The 24,853-nt window shown below is 39.9% G+C and overlaps 1 protein-coding gene across 1 annotated transcript; it reads left to right on the forward strand.

The window, feature by feature from the left end:
- Positions 1-3,057: 3,057 nt before the first annotated feature.
- On the forward strand, positions 3,058-24,218 carry crbn (cereblon). Its single transcript, XM_031757123.2, has 11 exons — positions 3,058-3,219; positions 3,473-3,585; positions 3,720-3,922; positions 5,375-5,524; positions 8,549-8,711; positions 10,988-11,050; positions 11,152-11,236; positions 12,572-12,687; positions 15,878-15,942; positions 18,861-18,992; positions 20,393-24,218. Exons 1-11 carry the CDS (start codon positions 3,147-3,149, stop codon positions 20,574-20,576), a joined length of 1,347 nt encoding a protein of 448 aa, XP_031612983.1. The 5' UTR covers positions 3,058-3,146; the 3' UTR covers positions 20,577-24,218.
- Positions 24,219-24,853: the final 635 nt, after the last annotated feature.

Genomic DNA, 24,853 nt, shown 5'->3' on the forward strand with positions numbered 1-24,853 from the left:
CCATTTTCAGCCGTTCTGGTTCTTCGTTTTTAGCACAATGACTTAATGCAAAACCTGCTACATAGTTGCTCATTAAAAATAAACTTTCCATGTATGAATGAAAAGATCAAGTATGGACATGTTAAAGTTAAAATTTCATACTAATAAATTTCCTGCAAAATGTATCAAATGTATTGAAAAGGATAAATTATGCAGGCATTAATATACACTGATAATGAGTAGATGTGGATTAGAAAGTCACTATTCACTGGATTCAAGGCCAAGTACCTGACAATATTTGAATAAATGTAGTAACTTGCCCTTTGTGTATGCCACTTTAAATGAAATGCCCTATTTCCTGTATAATGTAATTTAAACAACATAGTTATCTCCTTATTCTCTTTTCAAAACCTGCTGGACTGTAAAGGTTTACTATAGGAATATCAAACATGTGGTCTGGAGGCCATAAGTAACCTGCCAAAGGGTCCAATCTGGTCCATCTGATTGCTTTGAAAATTGAAAAATTCCACAGAAGACAAGGTTAGCTTTTGGACATTAAGAACTGTGGAAATATCAACTTGAATCGTAGCTATCAATGGTAGCTATCCATTCAGAATGTGTGGATTTCTGGAATATATGCATGCAATTTTTTTTGTTTTGTTTTGTTTTAACTTATACACAGAAAGACAATAGATATCTCTATTTCAGTTTTATAATTTAATTTACAGATTGTTGCCTACTGGGTAAAATACGATCAACTGTTAACCAACTGGTCTTCAGATAACTGAAGAACCTTTGTAACACAAGTAAAGACATAATTGTAACTGTAATGTAGTTACAGAATTTAGTGCAGTAACATGGTACATTACTTATCCACCTTAGTGGATAAGTCCGGCCCCCAGCTCCCCATTTGCCTTCTGGATGGCAGCAGTCTTTCAGGCTGGAGTCATAGAGCTTTCCCAAGCTCTTCACTGGTTTTTCCGTTATGGACGGGATTATGGTTCCTGAGATTGAAAACCGGAACTTGTCCATCACCTTTCCCTTCTTCAGCACCATAGATCTTGACTTGGAAGGTTTGACACTCATTCTTGCCCATGAGATGAGATTCTCAAGACCTTATAACATCCACCTGCATCCTGGGACTGATGGCGTCGTGATGGTGAGATCATCCATATAGGCTCTTATAGGGGGTTGTCGGACACCTGACCTAGTTAGCGTCCCTCTACACTCCACCTCAGCGGCCTTGACCACCATGTACATTGCGAGAGCAAAGAGCATAACTGAGATGGTACAGCCTGTTATTATTCCTTTCCTGAGGTGATGCTAGTCTGAAGTCACTGACCCAGAAGTGACCCTGGGCCTGAAATTGTCATAATAATCTAAGATCAGGTGCTTGATCTTGCTGGGAACATGGTGGAGGTGTAGAGCACGCCCAACCAGCTTGTGTGGGATAGACCCACAGGCTTTGGTCAGGTCCAGCCACAAAACAGCTAGGTCGCCTTTGTTCTTGTGGGCTCCTCTTATAAGGTGTGTAACTACGCCAGTGTGCTCTAGGCAACCAGGACCCCCCCAGACTCCAGACTCCCTCTGTGCACCTCCACTGGTCTGCAACTCTCGCTCTCTGCCATATCACCTTTAAGATCTTCCACAGGTGTCAGAGCAGCTCTGGGCAGTGCTTATGGGACCTCGGGAGGATGCTGAGCAGGCTGCCTTGATGACCTCACACACCTCCTTCAAACTTGGCTCTGTCAACTTAAACTCTGCTGATGGCGAGGTGGGGTTGATGAGAGCTTCATTAGGTCCCAAATCTTGTTCCCTCTGAGGGTCACTCATGATGTCCTGAAGGAAGTGATTCACCTCCTCTATTGAGCGCTCCAGCTGGCCGCTGTGCTTGTCCCGAACAGATCTTTTGAAAAGCGAAAGGGATTAGCAATAAAAGCTGCTCGTTTCCTGGCTCTCTCTCTTCCCTGTCTCCTGTGCCACTCTGCTCTGCGGAGGATTATCAGCTTCTTCTGCAAGATGTCATGCAGTCTGTCCTGACTCTCGACACTCTTAGTTCTCAGCCTGGAAATCAAATGTATGATTAAAACACAAGTTTAACTTATAAATACATGTTCATACTTTTATTTTGCAATCAGAGAGAAAGAAAAAGAGAAGGGAAAGTGCAGGACAGACAGAAAGGTGACAGGCTCAGGTTTTATACACTAGTACAAAAATAGCACAACGAGTATTTCCTGTTTTTGCTAGTATTTGTTTTATTAGGGGTACTAAATAAGATGAGAGCTAAATTTAAGTATAAAGTGGTTAAGTTAGTACACCGGTGAAACTGGGTCCTGTGAATAAACTACTATTCTTTTAACTTAACAAGTGAACTGTCTGCTTGTTTCTTCTTAAAATAAACATGGCTCAACACCACCAACAGAACCAGGTAAAGCAGCAAAATAACCGAACTAACATTAACATTAGTGTAATCGATCGTGCTGTTTGTGCGGGGCTGTAAAAGTGATTTTAAGCTCAGTGTCAAGGTCCTCCTGTCCTCCACGGCTGACTGCTAAGGTTTAGGCAGCATTCACAACCTTTTTACATGTTTCAGCTTGTTCTGTTCGAGGATATTCTGGCATTAATTATCGATAAAATTGTAATGTCTCTTTAACGTTAAAGTCGATCTTTGAATGGCGTGCATCATAAAGTAAAAGCTTTAAAAGCAAGTGGAACCTGCATTAAGTACTAACTAACATCACTAATGTCACATAACTTTGCTGACATGGAGCCAAATTGAACTTTTTCATAATCTTTGTCATTGGAACATTTGTATCGCTACACAAATAAGTGAGATAAAACCCAGTACTTACTTTTAGAATTTTACTTTTTGGCTGTCACGTTTGAGCCTTCCGCCATTTTTTATTTTATTTGTTTATTATTTCTAATTTCCTTTTTTAATTTGTTTTCTTTTTTCTCTATTTTGTTTTTGTTTTTTTCCCCGTTGTGTTTTTTATGCTTTTGCTGCGTTTATTCTGCTTTCGTTTGGCCCCTCGGGGCCACCGTAGTGAAATGGCATTTTAACTGTGTGCATTATGTAGCTATGTCGCGGGGGGGCGCTATATTTCAAGCGGGTCCTGCACATTGACACGCCGTAGAAGAAGACTTAGTATTGTAAACACAAGGATATGGCTGACGAGAGGGGTGGAGGGGAAGACAACGCCAACGACAACATGGGGAACCAGTTACAGCTCTTACCAGGTACCCGTTAAACTGACCGAAAGCCTGCTCGGTGTTTTCATCGGGACAGCGCGTTTCTCTTCCTCCTGCTAACTGCTAGCTAACACACCTCAACAGCAGGCCACTGTTAGTGATCACACTCACTGTCTCAACCCTCTGCTTTCGCTTTCTTTTCAATTATGCCATTGTGATTTATTAAGGTGAAGCTTTTACGTCTAAGGCTTGTCAACGAGCTAACTAACTTAGCCTCTCTGTGTACACTGCGCTGTGACAGACAATGAGGAGGAGGAAGAGGAGGATGACATGGAGACCGAAGATCGAGACAGTGAGGAGGCAGAAAAGCCCAACATCATCACCTTTGACCCCAGTCTTCCCACATCACATTCAGTGAGTCATGCATCACAATCCCTCTTATTCTAACATCTCTTTTTACATGATTTGCTTTCATACATGTGATCCTTCTCAGAGATTTAGTTTCTCTGGAGCTGCTGTGTTAATCAAACTCCCTTTTTGTGTGCCAGTACCTGGGTTCAGACATGGAGGAGTTTCATGGCCGTACGGTCCACGATGACGACAGCTGTCAGACCATTCCCGTGCTGCCACATACAGCTGTGATGCTGGTGCCGGGCCAGACGCTGCCTCTGCAGCTCTTCAGGCCGCAGGAGGTCAGCATGATGAGGAGTGTCATCCAGAGAGACCGCACGTTTGCTGTGCTCGCACACAGGTGTGTGATGCTGTTAAAATCTCTGTGTATGCTGGCAATCATGGAAAGATGCACAGCTCTTACAAATGGAAAGCATTTTTTTGTTCTCATTTGAAGAAAATACAGTTGTGGTCAGAAAGTTGCACACACTCATCATAGGCATGAATGTCACTGCAATTTGGGGCTTTTAATGATTTCTTTGAACTGTTTTTTCCCCCAGGGTTGAATGATTGTAAAACATATATCAGAAGTTTGAATTTATTTGGGATTTTCTCTAATCCACGGAGGGTTAAAGTTATACACTCTGGCTTACACACACTCACTTAAATCTTCAAATATGTGAAGGTTATGCAGTGTCTTTTAACCTGACAAGTCTTAGGTCTATTAACATCTCATTTCTGATCACGGTTGACCACAACTAGTAGTGTCTCTTTCCCAGGATTGACCAATACTTACAACAATGGGAAAGTCCAAGGACTTCACTATAAGAACCAAAATGAATGTTTATGTTTTGTTTATTTGTTATGGTGGCACAGGTGTTTAGATTTTCCTACACCTCAGGTGATTGCATGAGGGTGTGATCGCATGTTATTTACCTGACACTGGCGTCAGGTGAGGCTGCAAACCTAATAACGCAGTACTAGCTGCATAAATATGGTGGTGATAGCATCATGGTCCGGGTCTGTTTTGCTGCCTGTGGCTCTAGTACATTGCACAAAGTACATGAAATAATGAAGGAGTACCACCTCTAAATTCTTCAGCTTTAACTCATATCAACAGCTAGATGGTTGAAACTTGCACAGAATTGCATCTTTCAGCAGGGCAATGATCCCCAACACACATAAAAACTTGTTTTGGAATGGATAAAGCAGGTTAAAAGCTTCTGGAATGGTCTTTCTAAAGCCCTGACCTGAAATCAATTGAAAACTTGTAGACAACACTTAAAAGCCAGGTCCATACCGGGAAATCAATGAATTAAAATGCAAGAAGCTTCTTGCTGGTTGCCAAAAGGTCATGGTCAAGATCCAACTTACTAAGAGATGTTAACAAAGTATTAGTGAGAGTGTATGTATATATTTGAGCCTGTTTGTATACTTTTGAGCTTTTATAATCCTCTGTGGATTATAGAAAATGGATTATAGAAATTCCCAAATAAATTCAAGCTTGTGTACCCCAATTCTTGTTTTAATGTTTGTTTGTTTTGTTCTTTTTTTAAAGCCAAAATTACAATGGCATTCATGCCCATGATGAGTGTGTGTAACCTTGTGACCACAGCTGCAAATTTCCACGTCAGTTGTCATCACTAGTTTTATTCACTCTGGGCATGAACCAGACATTGAAGATGTTGGATTGTGAGAAATGTTTTTCAAGATTGTGCTGACTCTTCTTTATGTAAACTGTTTCTTGTGGGTCACTGAGGTGGATAATTCTCAGCATTTCATTTTAATTTCTGTATCTGATGTGCATCTGCAGCGATACAGGTGAGCCGGATGCAGAGTTTGGAACTACGGCTGAAATCTATGCATACAGAGAGGAGCAGGAGTACGGCATTGAAACAGTCAAAGTGAAGGCTATAGGGAGGCAGCGATTTAAGGTCCACGAGATAAGAACTCAAGCAGATGGGTAAGTTGAAGTTCCCTCATAAAGCATTAAACCAAAGGTCGGGGCTGAATTCTTACTGCCAATCCCTGGTTCAAAGGTGTGCAACAAATAAACAAAGCCACACATAACCCTTAAAAATGCCAAATGAAATCAAATATATGCAAATACGATATCTCTGAGCAGGTCAGTAGTGGATGTAATATAATGGTTTGTCTAGTTCGGTGTACTGGGCTCTGCTCCAACTTCTGCCTTCCTGGAATGAAGGAAAAAAAATGCAGCTAGCTGTGGAACAGAAAATGGGTGCAAAACATTTTTCTTGTTTAATTCAGAGTTTCTGCAGTAAAAAAGGAAGTTTTGTTTCTCACATGTAGTGAGACAGCTGTTTTCTACAGGAGTTGCATACCTGCAGGTTTTCAGCCGGACAACTAGTCAGAAGCACATTTAGATGAGAAGGAAAACTATGTCAATAATGGCACAGAGACACACCGTCAACAGTCACACAGTATTTGACCACTAGGGGGCAATCTTAACACTTCATAAAATCAACTAAAAACACGGTCAGATTAGTGTAGCTGCAGTTTCATTTGGCAGGCATGCAGTTTGGGTTCGAAACAAGCAAAATTTACTTAAAAGAAATGTAGTTTCTTAAAACATTTGCTTGTGGAAACCAGAGACTACAGTAATTCAGCATCATATGGCTGTGCAGTGTAGAGGGGATGTCGGGTGTTGGAAGGGAGAGTCAGCTCTATACCTATGTCTATATTACCAAGAGGCAGTAATCACCAGACACCCCACAATACGAGATTATTGTGATTTTTTTTTTTTTTTTTTTGTTAACATTTTGCAAAATGCTGAGTATTTTAATAAGATAACATAAGATAAGATAACATACTGTATATTGCAATTTATCACCTTTGTATTGAACTGCAAAGTATCTGTTTTATCCAATAAGATAACATTATGTTATTTCAGTTCTTTTTTTTCTGCTGCAAAATGAGATTGTCAAGCATACCAACACTTATCACTAAAGGTCTGTAATCAGTCTACCTTTGAATAGGAAAGTTGGCAATTACATGCAGTCTGCTTCTAATAATTTGGCAATTAACTGTGGTAAATCAATGAAAATCACATATCTGTTGCTGTCTACATAAACTGAAATTCACATTTAACTATTACATTTCTGTTAGGCAGCCTTCCTCTTCTACTGGAATATAAACAGAATACAACCAGCTGGCAGCCAGTTGAGTCAAGTCCCCTTGAGTTGTGCTCATTGACAAAGACTCATTCAGACTGATGGAAAACTGTCTGCATTTATAAATTAGACAGCATGTCTATGCAAACCTTCAACAATCTCTCTGCGAGTGACTGCAGTCAGTTCAAATCAGAATGTGACTGTCTGCAGAAATGAACGCTGTGCATTCACCTTATGACTGCACAAGTGGTCATGAGTATGCAACACTCAAGTTCAGGGCAGCCATCTCGCCACTATAAGTCCTATTTTTACTTGCGTCACTGAGCCATTAGCTTGCTTTTAATTTGGAAGTAGCTTTGTCAAGCTAAGCGTGTCCAGTGTTGGATGGTTTTTCGGTTGAGATGATTTAATGTAAGTTTGCTCGGCTAATGTTATCACAGGATGATGGTGCATGAGATGCCCTCTCGTGCATAGTATTCCCAGAGTATTTTCATGTATTTGATAAAATATAAATATTTAGTGTCTCCAGATCCATACAATATCACCACACAAAATCACAATAACAATCACAATACTATGCTTTAGCAATATTTTTTTCGCCGCCTCTAGAATCATCCTCACACGATCCTCACATGTTGAAATTTGTGAAACAGCCACAAAGGCAGTAAGAGGGCTGTTGCAACAACAGATTTACGTTTCTGACTTATTCCAGAGTTCAGTGCAGCTGCGTTAACTTCTTTAAGTTAGTTTGCGTCTGCGTAAATGCAAAGCATATTGTTTTTTTGGACTGAAAACAAAGGAAGCATTGATAAAGACGTATCTGTTGAAGTCATGTAATAGATCATATTAACCCACATCCTCCCTGGAAATCATCGGCACATACTGTCCATAAAAATGAGGCTTTATTAAGGCATTTTCCCTTTCTCTAATTGAGGTTATATAATGCACATACAGTGGTTGCCATGATCGTGTTGACCTTCTGTTGTGACTCTTGGAAAATACAGCATTTAATCCATCACTCAATTACATGCAGTCTGCTCTTTCTCTTGTCTAATATTAAAATATACTTTGTACTTTTTCTGTCTATTCTTTCTATTTCAGTAAACATCCTCCCTGTAATATTTCTAAGATTTCCTGCAGAGGGAAATATTTGTAGGGTGTGTCAGGGATAAGAATCTGCCTTTCACGGGTGGAGGTGGAGGGTTATCAGTCACATCCAGTAGAGACAGTGAGTTTGCGTTACCTTATTTGACAGAGGTCTGTGCATTTTCCCAATATTTCAGATACAGAAATTACGCTCCAGTTAACAAACCCTTAAAATCTGTTGCATGTTGACTTTTTTTCCCCCTCTTTGTGATTGGCACCAAGCTCATTATGTGGAAGCTCATAATTTGATATTTGAGTCTGAATTAATACTTTTCTTTGGACTATGACAAAATGTCTCTCAGATGTTTAAAGGGATGAAATGGCTTAGTAATTATATTTTAGATCAGGTTAAAAGGTCAAGTCTGGACAGACATGGATTTAGCCGTACAGTTGTGAGGCAGCGTTTCTTGTTTCTCTGTGGTCTGTCTTTGCTTCGTATTTCTCTGCATGAAGTTCACTGAGAATAATCTGTGTCGGGCACTGGCAGAATGTTTCTTATTGTTGAGTGAGGAAAAAACCCAGATGGCACCTTTTTGTGATCACCTCACTGATCCAAACATCCTGTAATGTAGCGTTTGGCCAGCGCACCATTTGTTTAATCTACTATTCGCCTGCTCAGTTTCACTCATATTCTGCTGTCATCATTCACATTTCCCTTCTTTTGTATCACCGTCTTTGTTATTGTCTGCTTTTGTTCCTCTTCTCAGGATCAAACAGGCTAAAGTGCAGATCCTTCCAGAACGAATCCTTCCAGACCCCCTCTCCGCTGTGCAGCTAACGCCTCTGTCCAGGCTCCACATGCACCCTTCTTCCAAACCTCCAAGTCAGAGCTGCAAACAGGCTCAGTGCTGGTGGAATAACTACAAACAGGTACAGAGAATCACGCACGAACATGAAATTGTGTGCGATTTCTAAAAGTAACACTTTCTACTTTTGGAGATGTTTGAATCAGATGACAGTGACAAGAAAGTTAAGATGAAGTTCCTCATCTAAGATGCAAAATGTATTTTTTCCACTTTGAGAAACTGTTCAGTAAAACATCATCAGTCGGTGCCTGTCCAAATAATCAAAGGTGACAGAGGTCTAGTTTTGCCTAAAAGTGAAGACCTGAAATACATTCAAAGAATTACTAGAAATTTATGGTGAAGTTTCCATAGGTATCACCATATGGTAGTTTCCATTTGTATTATGAGGAAAATGCTGTTTCCTCCCCTGAGATCCTCTGCTAGCCCTTGGGTCTCTCTGCCTTTAGTTTTGTCTTTGATAACTGAAAAACATGCTCTGTTGGGTTGAGATCAGGTGACTAACTTGGCCACCGAAGAATATCTAAATTATTTTGCCTTGAGAAAATCTCAGCTTGCTTTTGCAGTTTGCTTTGGGTCATTATCCATTTGCAGTGTGAAGTGCAGGATTTGGTTGAATCTGAGCAGACAGTATGGCCCTGTACACTTAGTCATTCATCCTCCTGCTTCTATCAGCAGTCACATCATCAATAAACACTAGTGGTCCAGTTCCACTGGCAAACGATACATGCCCGTATCATGACACTTCCTTCACTATGTTTTACGGATGATGTATTGTGATTTGGCTCAAGGGCTGTTTTTCTCCTTCTCCATACTTTTCTCTTCCTAGCTGGTACAAGTTCTTCTTGGGTTCATCTGTCCAAAGAACTTATTTTAGACCTACACGGGCTCTTTTAAATGTTTTCTGGGAAGGTCTAATCTGTCCTCTTATGGCTGAAGGGGTATTGTCATCATCACACTTAGCGGGATGATTGTGAGTTTGTGAATGTGACAACTCGAGAATGAGGCAATGTTTGAATTTAATACAGTGGGTGCAGGTAATACAAATCTGAGACAAGTTCTAATCTCAGTGACCTTGAGTTTGAGCCCAAGGTCAAGTTGAGGTCAAGTTTTCTGAAAATCTTTAAAACGCAATAACACACGAAGAAGTTCATGTAGGATTTTGAAATTGATCCCACAGGTGTCTCTGCTAGGGTGAGTCATACCACTGGCGATTGTCAGTGTTTTTGTTCTTTAGTGTAACCAGTAGTTTGCACCTTCTTGTAAATCCTCCGTGCCCATTCATGAAGTCATCTCTTAATTGTAGACTTTGACAATGATACAACTGTATCTCACTGAGTTTTCTTGACTTGGTCAGATGTTGCCATGGAAGTAATTTGGTTATGATCATGTGGTAGGGGTCTTCTGTGGTCTTTCAGGCCTTTGATTGTTGATTTGGCTTTTTCAGTCTAATGATGGCCTCCCTCACTTCTAACGACATCTCGTTGGAACTCGTATTTATTACAGTGAAAATGAGGGAAGAGACCTCATCTGACCATTATACTGATTAACATTCAATTGTCCAATTACTTCTGAGCCCCTGAAAATTGTCATTAAAAACAATAAAAAACAAAAACAAAATAAAAACGTCTCTAATTCCTAAACTGTTAATGCAGTACTTTTGTAAAACTACTTGAATTAAAGCTGAAATCCTGCCAATTCAAACACATTTTGATCGTCTGATTCAGATCTGTTGTGGTGAAGTACAGAGGCAAAATTGCAAAAATGTGTCATTGTCCAAAAATTCTGGGATTTTTACCTCCATAAACTGTAAATGGTAACACAAGATAAGCAGATTCTTTCTGTCTTGTAATATTAAATGCTGCCTACAGCATGTTTGGAGTTGAGCATGCTAATCTTTATTGTTTGACATTTCCAAATACAACCTGTACATATACCTTTTGGTGTGATTAGTTAGTAGTACATAGTTCATTTTAATCCAGTTCACTCACATGAATTGACTAGTTGTTGCAGCTGATGTGTTTCATAATGTAAAGATGTGAAATAAATAAATACAGTTAAAAACAGTAGAGAAAGTGAATCAGTGCAGATATGTTGGTAGGTGTTAGATTGTTTTAGTAGGAGAAAATGTTAATGTCTACTGTTAAAGGAGAATAAGTAGATGACATGTTAAGGTATCTGTGCTGTTGATATTAACACTGGATGTGAAAGTAGCACATGTGCAACTGTGACCTGGAGCATGCTACTTTTACTTCTCTGTATGACAAAGGGACGGATCTTGCAGTGCTTCCACAATCATCAGATTAGATTTAATTTAAGTGATACATGTGTTATTGACCACAGAGAAAGTTTCACTGTGCCAGTCTGACGCCATGGCCACCCTGGGTCTACGCACTCTATGATTCAGTAAGTACTGCAGCCCGTGGCACTTCCTCCTCTATATATAAACATGACACACAAGTGAATATAAACCATGATTTCTCGGCTTCTGGTGGTTCACCTCACAGGAGTCGCTCATGAACAGGGTGAAGAAACAGCTTCACGAATGGGATGAGAATCTGAAGGATGATTCCCTCCCGGCGAATGCAGTAGGTCAGACTATGTTGATTTTATTCCAGAAGGATCACAGGTACAGATGAAGACAAAATTATTACCTCCCCCATTATTAAAGTGATGAAGTCAAGGGGAATTTCTACAGAGCATTTCTAAACACTAGTTTTTTTGCAGAACATCACTTGAGAAAGTGTCGTGCCAAAAATAAAATAAATCAGTTTAGATTTAAGAAAAGGAATTGTTGATGGTCACAAGGCAGGAGATGGATATACAAGGTTTTTACAGCGTTTCTGAGTGTCACGAACTGGAGTGAGACGTATCAATGATAAATTCAAAGAGAGCTACCAGTACAGAACAAGCCTGGCAGAGGCAGGAAGCCAAAAAGGCTTCCAAAGGCTCTGGAATTAAAACTAGTGAGAGATGTGTCTAAAGACCCCAGAACAAAATGCAGAGACACTAGTAAATGATTTAGCAAAGTCAGAAATTGTAGGCTCAAAGGACACTCACTAGAATACTGCACAGGAATGGACTGCAAGGTTGCTGAAGGAGAAAAACTCCACTTCTGTAGAAAAGATGCTTTTAAACCAGACTGAAGTAGGCTGAAGACAACCTGGAAAAACATTACGCAGAACTATTTGGCCACAGAGACGTTGCTTATATCTGGAGGAAGAAGAGCGGTGGACAGCCCAAGGAACACCGTCCCCACAATGAAACATGGTGGTCGGAGTATCATGCTGTAGGGATTCTTCGGTGCATCTGGAACTAGGAATCTCATCAAGGTGGAAGGAATAAAGAAGAAAGCTATGTGGAGATTTTAAAAGAAAGCAGTCAGCAGCATAACTGGGTCTGGGGTCATTGCTTTGTCTTCCAGCACAGTGACTCAAAACATACATGGCTCCTGGTGAAGAATTGCTATCAGAAGACCAAAGTGAACATTACTGGCTGGTCTGCACAAAGCCCTGGCTTGAATCCGAATGAAAATTTATGGTGTGTACTGAAGACCAGAAGGAGGAGGGGGTGGTGGAGATTGACCAAAGAAGAATGGGCTGGGATTGCTCAGGAGACGTGTGAAAACCACAACAAATGACTGCAAGGGGTTACCCAGAAAAAAGGATACGCAATAGATTATTAGCATCAGGGGGGCTAATAATTTTCACCTGATTGTTTCTTGTTCTTGTGAAATTGTTTTGTTTCTGTGTGCAAAGTAAAATATTGTAAGCAATCCCCATTGGGAACTACTTTTTTAGGGGGGCTAAGAATTCTGTCCTCATCTGTATGTAAACATGCACGCTCGCATCTTGTTTGTGTTCGTTGTACTTTCTGTCCTCCTCTTTATTTCATCCCTCTCTTGTCCTTCTGTCTACACTCTGTCAGATTTCTCCTACAGAGTAGCAGCCTGTCTGCCCATAGATGATGCTCTGCGGCTCCAGCTATTAAAGATTGGCAGCGCCATCCAGAGACTTCGCTGTGAGCTAGACATTATGGATCGGGTAAGTAAAGGTCACCAACAGCCTCGCTGACCTGCCCCAAACCTCAGACATAATTCGCCTTATGCAGTGATAAGATGCAGTCTTCCTACTTGTGCTTTACTCAGCACACTGTGTCCCTCTGGTGTGTCTTGTTATATTTAACCATGTCTGACGAGGGCTGACAGATGTGTTAGTGTTGCAGTATTTCAGTTTTCAAAAGCAGTCATTGCAGCATTTAAGGTTAATGGACCGGTATTTAGCATGCAGTGGACATCAGCTGTTTGTCACCTTGAAGGGGTTGATCTGATTTTAGGGAGAGGTTGGACACAGCAAGAGAATATCCATATTTCAATTAAAAAAAAAACCCCCCCCAAAACAAAACACTCTGGCGTCTGTAGATCTGCTTTTACTCAGTCATGTGGGCCAAAGCAGTCACAGGTTGTTTTTAGCCATGTTAGCAGTATGGCTTGGTAGTAAGGACACTTATGCTGGTCAGTGGTTTCATCACTTTGCTGCGATTGAAATTGCTTCATAATTGTTACATTGAACTTTGGCGCAAACATTTAACTCCCACTCCAGATGATTTGAAATCATCTCTGGTAGCTTTTCTTCTAATCCCTTTAGTCAGGTCCAATATTTACAGAAACTATTCTTCAGGCCCTCTTGAGTCATTGCCATACTTGAGCACAGGAAGACATGCTCCACACATGCTCAGTGGAGAACAGCAATAGCTACTTTGTTTGTGTTCATCTGAAGAGGATGACAAAAAGCTATGTGTGAGTGCTTAATGAGAGTAAAATCAAAGAAGGGAAGAAGAGGAGTTGCATTAAAGCTCCTATATTGTGTAGCGTATTGGTTAATATGGAGACAGGTTACGCCCTCACGGGGCTTTCATCAGCATCAAACACACATTGTTTACTCCTTCTCTTAGATACTCCCATTAGGACTCCACACTGTTGATCATCCATTTTCATCTCTCCCAGTCTTTTGTGTCTTTCTCTGTCACATGTCCAGCACCTGACTGTCTGCTCTCACCACATCCACAAACCTCTTGTGCCTTCTTTTTTTCCCATCTTGCCCAGAAGCTCAAACTTTAATAATCTTCTCTTAAAGATAACCATCATTTCTCCTTGCTCTCTCATTTTGTCCCTCAGCCTTCCCTCTAATATGCTCATTCCTAATCCTGTCCATCATTTTCATTCCCAGTGTAAATCTCCTTCACATGAGAAACTACCTCCAGTTCTGCTTCCTGACCTTTTATCTCTAACCTGCAATTGAGTCCATAAGTTTCTGTGACATTTCTTGTCATTTTGCCTGTGTACACCAACATAGTGGATTTTATATACTCAAGATTGAAGTGATTGAAGTGCAGAGTTTTAGCTTCAAAGGTTTTTTACAGAAAGCTTTGTATTACCTGTTTAGGAATTTCAGCAATTTTTATACATAGTCCCTCATTTTCAGAGGTACAAAATGAACTGGACGATTGACTGACAAGGCTAGGTGAAGCCTTTTCCCCGTTATTTCATGAGAAATAAAGTATATGTAATATACTTTAACTTAAGTTAAGACCATCTAACTAAGTCAGAAACACTGGTGAGGCTAGGCATGTCACTGTGAGGTTCTCCAATCGAGAGTCTTCTTCATGAGTTTTAGACTTTAGGCTCCTTATTAAAATTATGTTAATTTTTTCCAATTGCTTTTGACTCTCTGAAAATGGGAGAGTGTATAAAAATGGCTGAAATCCCCACACAGTTAATGCAGTACTTGAAGCCTCTGGAATTAAAGCTCAAAGTCTGCAATATTGATTCTTTAATTTGAAACTCACTGTGGTAGTGTAAATATGCTTAATTACAACAAATTATGGACCTAACTGTATATGACACACCCGATCTCACTGCAACCTTTCCTTTTACTTCCATCACAAATCATTCCTGATATACTCTTCACCTTTCTTCCATGACCGGCGGCTCTCTGAATGGACAACACATCTGATATCATAGTGGCTCACACTATGATATCAGGGTCTTAATCTAATAACAAGTGGGATTAATAATAACCCCAATTCTAAAAAAACGTTGGGACGCTGTGTAAAATGTAAATAATTTTTTTTTTAAACAGAACGCAATCAAGGTACTTAAAAATATTAAATATAAATCACAACAACAGTCGCCTCAAGGTGCATTATATTGTAAGGTAGACCCTACAATGATAAATTCAGAGAAAAACCCCAAAATCATATGACCCCCTATGAGCAAGCGCTTTGGCCACAGTGGGAAGAAAAACTCCCTTTTAACAGGAAGAAACCTCCAGCAGAAACAGGTTCAGGGAGGGGTGGGGCCATCTGCTGCGACCGGTTGGGGTGAGAGGATATGTTAAGCTGTTTGATGGCAGCACCATGTCTCTGAAAGATGGGATTAGGAAAAAAAAAAAGCCTGGGAAAGAAAGAAAGGTACTAAAAAGGAAGCATTTTGTAACTAATGAATTAAATTGACAACAGGCCAGTAACTTGAGTGGGTATAACATTTTTAAAAAAAAAGCATCTTAGAGAGGTCGAGTTCCTCAGAAGTAAAGATGGGATGGCCTTCACCAATCTGCAACAAATTGTTCCTCAGTGTAAACATACAGTACATAACATCAAAAGACTCAGACAAGAATAGGACAACATTCCTCTCCTCAGTTCTTAGTCATTTACAGACTGATTTACTAACATGTTTTCTATGTTGTGAATGAAAAATGGTTTTAAAAAAATGTGTGACTCTAGTCCGTTAGCCAAATCCAAATAATAAGGAGTAAAATTAGAAAAACAAACAAACATCTAATTGGTTAGCAAGCTCAGATGACTGATTCAGGAGGAGGATGGTAAGTTAATGTTAATGCCTAATGTTTTTCCAGGCGTGTTTATATAAACAGTGATCAGTGTGTCGCACTTGTGTTGAATCAGAAGCTGAAGCTTGATGTGTGAAGTGCTCGTTAAATGTGTTTGCCCATTATCTGTTTTCCCTTCTTTCTGATTGAGGATAATAATCCCTCTCACCAACGACACTGAAGTGACCTGAGCTCGGGCTATGTTTTGAGTCGCATTTGTGGAAGCGTGACGAATGGCATGATTATTATAACGCCCTCAATGAGCCTCAACAGTGGACGCTTTGCTTTAAAAATATGTGACATGTATACATATTGTTAAAACCCTCTTTTCTCTCCTCCTTCTCAGTGCACGTCGCTGTGCTGTAAACAGTGCCAAGACACGGAAATCACCACAAAAAATGAGATCTTCAGGTGAGCGCTTGTTTTTTGTTGTTGTTGAAATAGTAGTTTGTAATGATGAGCACATACTGGTTCTGTCTCAGCAGTAGTAACATCCTTCTCACATCACTGGAAATTTGGATTCAGTAATAGAATAAAAAAGATGATGTAACCAACTTCACAGATTTCACAGATTTCCGTGTTCAAGTCGCCAGTTTTTCCTGCTTTTAACAATAATGAAGTGTAGTAGACGCTTCGGGTTTCTTTATTTTATTGAAAAACACATGAAATTAAATTTTCGGCTGAAAATGACTTTTATAGTTTTTTGAGTTGTTTCCGGAGCAGCTGCGGGGTGGAGGTGTATGACAGTTTTATTATGTCTTATTATCCAAGTTCTTCTTGTTTTTTTTTTTTTTCATTGTAATCACTGAAATTATTAGAACGTCACAGTCAAGACCAATTTGACTGTCTGTCTGGGAGTTACGTAAACTCCGGGTTACATCAGGAAAATAAGTGGTGCTTCTCTACACCTCCTCACTCACACAGTGTAAGTGCACTCTCTTATACACACACTGTTATATAATGTCATTTTCTGACGGTTTGCTGTGTAATGGTTAATCTGTTTGTCCAACAGTGACACAAAAAACCTTGAACAGTCATGAAATTGCCCAGAACATTCTTAGGGGTTTATGAGAAAAGTGCACTCTCTGTTTTGTCATCCATATAATTTGAGTCAGTGAGTGATTATGTGTGAGAGAGGCATGCAGACTAATTGTTGAAGCACTGCCTCTGACAAATTTACATACTGTATGGTGCTAATGCATTTTTCTTTCAGTGCCAGAGCAGAAGTACATTAAATGTAACCAAATTACCGCTTTAAAGACTGACTGAAAATGAAGTTTTTGGGGCTGATTGTACTTAGTGTGTTTGTGTGTGTGGGTGGTTGGGGAGGGGGGACACAAAGAGCAGTGAACTTGGTCTTCCAGCACATCAATGAAAAATGGCTTTTGATGCATCATTTTTGATTGTGTTTGGCTTTTGATACTTTAAACCTGAAAATGCAGTCTCTTTGGATTAGATTTACATCATTCATCGTGTGGGTTTAGCGCTGTACAGTACAGTGCAAAAGTCTTGAGTCATCCCTCATTTCTTTATATTTTGCTTCCAAGCAGCCAGACTTTCTTGTAACTTTTTCAAGTCGTTTTAAGCAATAGTTCTTCAGGCTTGTCTGAAGGTCTTTGGAAGTTTTTCGTTCGACGTTTTCACTCTTTTTCAGTGTAGACCTTGTAACTGACCATTTTGAGAGGAATGTTTTTATTTGTTAAGCCACGTAACACTGACCTGTGGATCATTCAAGCATAAAAAAGGCACCTAGCTCAAGTGATGAACCGGTATTGTGTCTAGACGTAATGCAAACAACCAATTTTAAATTGCATCTTTAGGCACTTTGTTAACTGGCAGCCGACTACAAAAACACATAATTTAATCACATTTGTTTTTGTTGACTCTATAATAAATGCCACAGATAATACAGTTTACAGCATAAAATTGTATTTTTTGCACCAACAAGGTGATTCGCAAAGAGATATTAGGAAAACTTGCCATGTCTCGGCGTTGTCTATCGTCTGTCCTTAAAAAACAAATGTAAGGAAACTGGACAGGACAAAAGAAGAAATGATAGGCTGAAATAACATCAGCAGATGAACAATATTGGAAAGTCTGAAAGACGAATCCAAAATTTAAAAATGCACAATGGAATGATACCAGCCTTGGCTTAGCCTCTCAAGGTTATTGAAACAGTGTGGGATAATCTTGACAGAACAAACAAAAGACAGTCAAAGAAGCTCTTTGAATGTCCTTCAAGAAGCCTGGAGAACTATTCCTGAAGACTCCTTAAATAAATTAGAAGAAAGCTTTCATAAGTGAGTTCAGCCTGTGTTGAAGTATAAAGGTGGTCATAGTAAATATTGACTTTCAAGCTCATTTTACAAACTCTTATTTTACCTTAGATACTGTATTTCATTCTATCATTGCACATGTTTTAATAAATCACTGCACTTTCTTCCCATTTTTCTCTAGGGATGAGTTGAAACTTTTGCACAGTCCTTTTGAGTTTCCAAATTTCACTTATAGCTCCATGAAAAGGAGCAAATGTTCTCCTCCAGCTAAAGATAGATGACAAATAAAGGAAAAAAAACCATCATTAGAAGCCTTAACCTCAGCCTAACAGAACAGCTTCACTGGTCCTTCTCCATGTCTCTCTGGAGGGATGAACACCACTCCTCTAAAAGACATGTCCTCATTTTTTTCTCCATGTTTTAATGATGCCACTGTGTAATCAGACCAAATGGGTTGTGATCTGGTGGTGCTAAGGTCTTAGCATAAGATGCATGTTATTTTCATACTCTTCTGTCACTCTGAAAGAGATCATGACCGTCAGGAGAGAGGTGATTTCTCCCACTAAGGCAGGAAGTGGATACAAACCATGCCAATAAAATGCCCCCACGGTATATCAAAGCTAAATTCCTTCCATCTAGTGGTCAAGCATTCAGTTTTTAAAATTGTGTGAGTCACGTGTATGTCTCCAGTTTTTTGTTGTTAACTTAGCTGAAAATAGCACAGATGAGATTCAAAGTTCTTAAGGAGCTCCACTGAAAATATTACCCAAAAGAGTTAAAGCACTCTAAGAAGGAGACGATAAAGACAGAAAATTTGTCTTCATTGTTAATATAAAAATGATAACTTATTGGCATTTTCAATTTTAGTCCTCTTAAAGCCCGTTTCCCCTTTTCATTTTCAGTTTCTCATGTTCATGATTTCCGATGTTTTGTTTTCGCTCAACAGTTTACTGAATTCATACATTTTCCACCCGCCTCTCTCTCTCTCTCTCTCTCTCTCTCTCTCTCTCTCTCTCTCTCTCCCTCCCTCTGCCTCTCTGCCTCTCTCTGCAGCCTGTCCTTGTACGGCCCCATGGCTGCATACGTCAACCCTCACGGTTACGTTCACGAAACGCTGACTGTCTACAAAGCCAACAACCTTAACCTGGTTGGAAGGCCATCTACGCTGCACAGCTGGTTTCCAGGGTAAATATTTTTAGCATACAACACGAGTGTGCTTTCCATAAATGGATGTTTTAAGTAAGAGACACATCTCTTGATACCTCACAGCCCAGGGCTTATAATTTAATGACATCTGGTGTAGCTGCAATGAAATGAAAATGCTTTGTACTGTACTTTGTGTCAACTTGATTATCAATGGTGCATCTCTTCATGCATGTTCAGGTTGTGCAATCTTGGATTCTGCAGTCAGTGAAGCCTCCAAATGACTTACACTAATAATCCTTCTTCTCCTGCTTTTCCCATTCAGGGTCACAGGGAGTTAGTCTGTCCTACCTGCCATAGGGCAAAGGGGAGAGTAATCCCTGGACAGGCCATCAGGATGTCACTGGGCTCATTTAGTAATAAAATAACCCAATTTAAATTCCTGCAACATGATAAATGTGCAAAGCACTTTATGCTGACAGTAGTGTCAGTTTTTCTTTTAAAATTTTAAGAAGATATTTTTAAAGTTGTATTGCTGAACTACACTGTGAGAGATTTGGTGAATGATAACAGAATTAAACAGACCTGGAAGAATCTGTTTCAGAGTTTTAGAAGTTGAGGTTTAGATTCGACCAGGCGAATCAGACTCCAGAGTGGGACTTGTGATTTGGTTCTGTTGCAAACAAAAACAGTCGCACTCTTAAGAAGAATGAGTTTGGACACAAATGACTTCTAGGCCGATTTATTTTTCAGTGCAAACGTGATCTGACCTCATTCCGACTCATCTGAGAGATGTACACATAAACAACTCCAGCAGCTGTGCATGCTCTGAATATTGATACACAGATGAGCAAAATCAACAGTTGCTGTAGTTGCAAACCACTACTTATTTTTTTCTGCCACATGATAAAATGGGCTACTCCCAGTTTCTTCAGACATGGTTTGCTTTTGTTTTGTTTTTGCTTTCACTCTGGGCTTACAGAGTAATACTGTGAACTTCTTAGTGATGTGAATTCAAGGTATATTTGACTTTCTGTACATAGATTTGGCACGTTTTTTACTGAGAAGTCTTTGAATCTATTCTTATGGCACACTCACAGGGAGGACTGTGTTGGAATTAACTTGGAACTTGGAAGTCATCTAATCATGCGTCAATACAGTACTGTGCATAAGTCTTAAGCTGCACTTCATTTTTTTATTTGCATTGTTTTGTTGCTTCCAAAGAGCCAGACCTCCTTGTAATTTTTAAAGTGGTCCTGAGCAACAGTTCTTCAGGCTTTCTGCTCGTAGCAAAGTGCAAAAAGTATACACAGTACTGTTTGCACTACTGATCACAACAAGTGTGATCCACCTGTTGCGATCAGACTAATTCTGGACTCTTTTTTTTTTTTTTTTTTTTTCAAGAAAGTAGTGACAGCATATTACACTTTGATTGCTTTCAGGTACGCCTGGACGATTGCTCAGTGTCGAACCTGCGGATCCCACATGGGTTGGAAGTTCACAGCCACCAAGAAGGACTTGTCTCCACCTCGTTTCTGGGGTCTGACCCGTTCAGCCATGCTCCCCCGTATCCCACAGGGTGAAGGGGAGGAGGGCAGAGAGGGATCTCGCCTCTTCTGTCTGTGATACCAGACCATCTATTTGCCTCATTCAGAAAATTCCTGCAAACTTCCCACAGTCTGCATCTTTAACCACTGTCTGGCTGCAGTTACTTCAATCACAATGCCTGTCACCCCTGGCAACAAATTCAGCATATTAGCAGAAAGGTCATTCGGCCTTCAAATGGCACTTTTTAAGTGCATATTTGAACAGGCTGGATGTAATTATTATTCTAAAAGCTTCTTAAAATGCGGAGGCAGTGTCGAGGTTGAAAGCAGTCGGTTAGAGTGAGAGTCAAACTGAGACTTGCAGAATAGACCATGATATGTGGTTAAGATCCCAGCATGCAGCTGCCTGATCTGCACCTCTTTCCAGCTGTTTTCCAAATAGAAAAACACACAGACCCACAGGGGGACGCTGAATGCATAATACTCTTTACCTTCACCTCCTCTCCTCTGTCTTAGCTGGCTGCATGCAGCTAACATTGAGACGTCGTCGGCAAGCTGCGATGGCCACTTTAAGCTGTTGTAAAATCCACACACAGTAATTTAATAGTCTAGCATTCAGATCCTTTGTGAGTTTCTCAGATAGGATTTCTAATATTATTATCAGCTGCAAGAGACCGGTGGAGGAAACTGTTTGAAAGAGAGTGCACGCATGTATGTGTAGATCTGTCATGATAGGAGATATTTTGAATTTTGGAATTACAGCGGATGTATTTTTGTATGCAAGAAGGTTGGAAATTAATCTAACATATTCATTGATGTTTGGTGAAACTGCAATTTGTTATCACAGTGGATTTGTTTTGTTCGAAACAAAAGAAACTGAAGTGACAATAATGATATTGTGTAATATATCTGATATAATCTGTGTCTGTTTTGTATCACTAGAGACTCAATATCCCATCTGGAGACAAGCATCAGCTTTGGTTGCACGAGTGAAAATTAGAGATGCATTGGTGCCTTGCGGCAGACTGTTTATCAAAGGTCAAAGCCCACTGAGATAGAGCAAGAGGAGCATTTACCCTTCTTTTAGTTTGTTCATGCGTGGTATGTTAAAATGGTGTGCCTACGCTCCAGCTCGGCGCCTTTTGAAGTGCGAGGAATCGGATTCAGAAAGGCAAAGCGATGATAAGATTTAAGAGTTATTATTATTATTATTATTTTAATATTCTCTTGGGTTTGTAGGGTGACAGTTTTCGGGATTTTACTTCTTGTGATTCTGTTGCAAGGGTACTGGCTCACGTCTGTATTTATGTAACTGTAAAACTGAGGCAGTATTTGTTGTTTATATGGCTGTCGACCGACTGTTTGTAGAATCTAATTTATTTTTTGTTTTGCGAAACTCTTTTGCTGATTCTTTGTTAGGAAATTATCTTTTTATGAGTAAGCTGAGCAACACTTACTCTGATGTCTGATGACATGTTTTTGGATACAGCACATATTTTGAGGATAAACGCATCTTTTTCTCCACTTTTTCTGCTGAGAGAGGAAAACATTGTTCATGTCTGTAGGATCATATTAAAGTGGCAATAAATACATTTAAACTTTACCCCCCTACCCTTCCAGCAATGCTGCAAAAACCGCAACACTTTCTGTTTAAAAAAAACAAAAAAACAAAACAGCCTGGTTTATCACCACCCCTGTTTCTTTCTACCCTTGATTGTTACTCTGGTTATTCTGCAGTCTTCCATTATCGCTGCCTGGTGTAAGCTATAGTAGTATGCACGTCTACTCAACCAGTCATTTATATGTTGCTGCTCTTGCTAGTTAGCACCAGACCATTACCTGTGTCACTTGCAAGGTGGAAACCAGCCCAGTTCTGCAGTAAAGTAAAGTAAGTAAGGGCCCAGTCACACAAGTCTAGAGACTGGTTTGCAACCATCTAGCAACCACCAGTTACGAGGGAAAAATGAGCATTTCCTGACTGATTGAGAGCGGTTGCTGGAGGTTAATGGCAGCTGCTGGGGAAATGGTTGCTAAAGATCCAGTTGTGCAGGTCTATAGCCTATTCAGTAACCCCATGGCAACCAGCGGGCACCAGGAGAAAAACTGCCAACTAGTTGACCAAAATCTCCTTGTGATTGCTTTGGTTGCTAGCATATTGCTGTGGTCGTAGTTTGAATTGAAGTGTGTGAGTGTGGCACAGACAGGAAATGGAGAAAGTTCACCTTCACAGCAAAAGTTGTCTCAGCTCTGCAGCTAATTTATTCAAAAGACACAATTTTTCTTCAAGTTGGGCTAGTGTATAGCAAGTATTTGCAGACAAACATGAAAACCACATGCAACACCTGTGGGTTTTGGTGAAACATCATGTTTGCTAACGATTTCATCCAGTGAGAGCCAGAGATCTCCACGAACTGCTGCCAAACATTCGAGGAACATTTAAATATCCTATTTAAATTTGACTACACCTACCCTACCGTCAAATGATGTGCAAATGATCCAAACAGGTCTTCCAGAAAGCCATCATGAGACAGCAGCGGCACAGGAACGGGAGAAGTCCTTCAAGGGACAGAAGGGGCTTGGCCATGTTTAAATCAAGTATACTTTTTGCTCTTTCAGGATGGTGTCATAGAATTTTTATGATTGGAGCCTCTGATAGATAGACTGTAATAGCTACTTTCAGCTGCTGCATCAGTCAAAGGGGGCCACCACATATTTGACTTACAGTTGTTACCCTTCCTTATGCAACCCCAAAGGGATATGTTTCTCCTCCTGGGATTTAACCAGGGATTGTTCGCTTGTCAGGCAAATTTGTAAACAACTACATTATGTAATCCACATTTTCTTGAGGATTTAAAGTAATTATTGCCACTTTAAACCAGATCCACCGCCTGGTTAGTTTAACAGAAAGCTGGAGGAAACTGCTTGTATGTGACAGTAATTTAACTCAAAAATTGAAAAGCAAGATTAGTGGTTCAATCAGGCAGAGGCACATAATATTACTACTTAACTATTAAACTTTAAAGAAAGGAGATGATGGTACAAAGTTTTTGGGGTTCTTTTGCCTTAGGACAGAGGCACATTAGTTGTTTTCACTGGTTTCCAGTCTTTATGCTAACCTAACCAGCAGCTGGTTCTGGGCTTTCTTCTAACAGACATGTCATATTTCTCTCAGCATTAAAAAAACAAACAAGCCCATTTCCAAAAATAATCTATTTCTCTAAAGGGGAGCAACTTAGAATTTAAAATTTCTTCCTTGTTATTCTTACTGCTGAAACATGATGTCTAAGTGTACAGAGTTGTATCGATACTTGGTGGGGAAATATCTTTGTTATTTAATAGTTTGGTGATTGGATTATATCTAGACAAACTTCATATTATTGCTGTTCCCTCAAAAATCTGAAAATGTGAGCTTCCGAATATTTATTTTTTAAGCTTTTACTCATAATCTTCATGTTTCATATCAAAACACTTTGTTTTAGTCGAGCAGACGTATCCGCTTTGAGAGGAAATTTAAATGACTGTCTTGTGATCTGTTGATGATATTCTCCATCGTATCACTGATTTGAGTGTTTGCCATGCAGTCTGATTTACACTCACATATTAAAAACTATAACCTGGATGCTTCACTGGATAAATCATCTGTTTGCAAAAGCCTTTGCTCGTTTCACGAAGCCATTCGTTGTACCACAAATTTAAATAAACACGCAGGTTCCAAGCAGTAGCTTGTCTGATTTACATGTTTGTCTAAAGAGGACATCTGTGGGAGGTTTTTGAGATGATGTGCTGAGCTTTAACATGCGGGTCGAGCTAACCAACCAACATGCGCCTTCATTGCAGCGTGCAGTATGCAGATGTGACTACGTGCAACTATGCAGATGCACGTGGCTGGAGGATCATTGATATGCTGTAGCACATGTCTGAATCTAATCAGTCTCTGTATGGGAGCGGAGAATCGTCAGCCGCTGTGGCCTCGAACGTGAGGGCCCATCGAAGAGGAGCATTTATAGTAAAGAAGTTTACCTGGTTTCACACGTGGGCTACGTGACCTATGGTTGTGGTTAAAAAGTAAAAACACCTCATCCCAGATCTTCTGGTCATTATCAGGTCTTAAATGAGGTTAACAGACCCTCAGATGAACCAAAATACATGACATAATACACCACGTCATTAATAATTAAACAGAAATTGAGCAAAAATGCAGGTAATTTTGGTACCAAAAGTACCCCCATGAGTAAAATTTACCCATACCTCCAAGAATAAATGCTTATACAAAAAATACATATACTATATTTCTCATAGTATGATTTTGTCATGAATGTTGCCCCCTTTTTTTTCTCTGTAAAACATTAGACAGCT

This window comes from Oreochromis aureus, linkage group 5 (assembly GCF_013358895.1).
Source record: "Oreochromis aureus strain Israel breed Guangdong linkage group 5, ZZ_aureus, whole genome shotgun sequence".
Classification (NCBI taxonomy): Eukaryota; Metazoa; Chordata; class Actinopteri; order Cichliformes; family Cichlidae; genus Oreochromis; species Oreochromis aureus.

Bases quoted from the DNA above. Each gene is read 5' to 3' on its own strand.
- crbn (XM_031757123.2), top strand. From the start codon at position 3,147: ATGGCTGACGAGAGGGGTGGAGGGGAAGACAACGCCAACGACAACATG. The intron at 3,220-3,472 runs GTACCCGTTAAA...GCGCTGTGACAG, and splicing joins CCAGTTACAGCTCTTACCAG to ACAATGAGGAGGAGGAAGAG. The intron at 11,051-11,151 runs GTAAGTACTGCA...TTCACCTCACAG, and splicing joins TCTACGCACTCTATGATTCA to GAGTCGCTCATGAACAGGGT.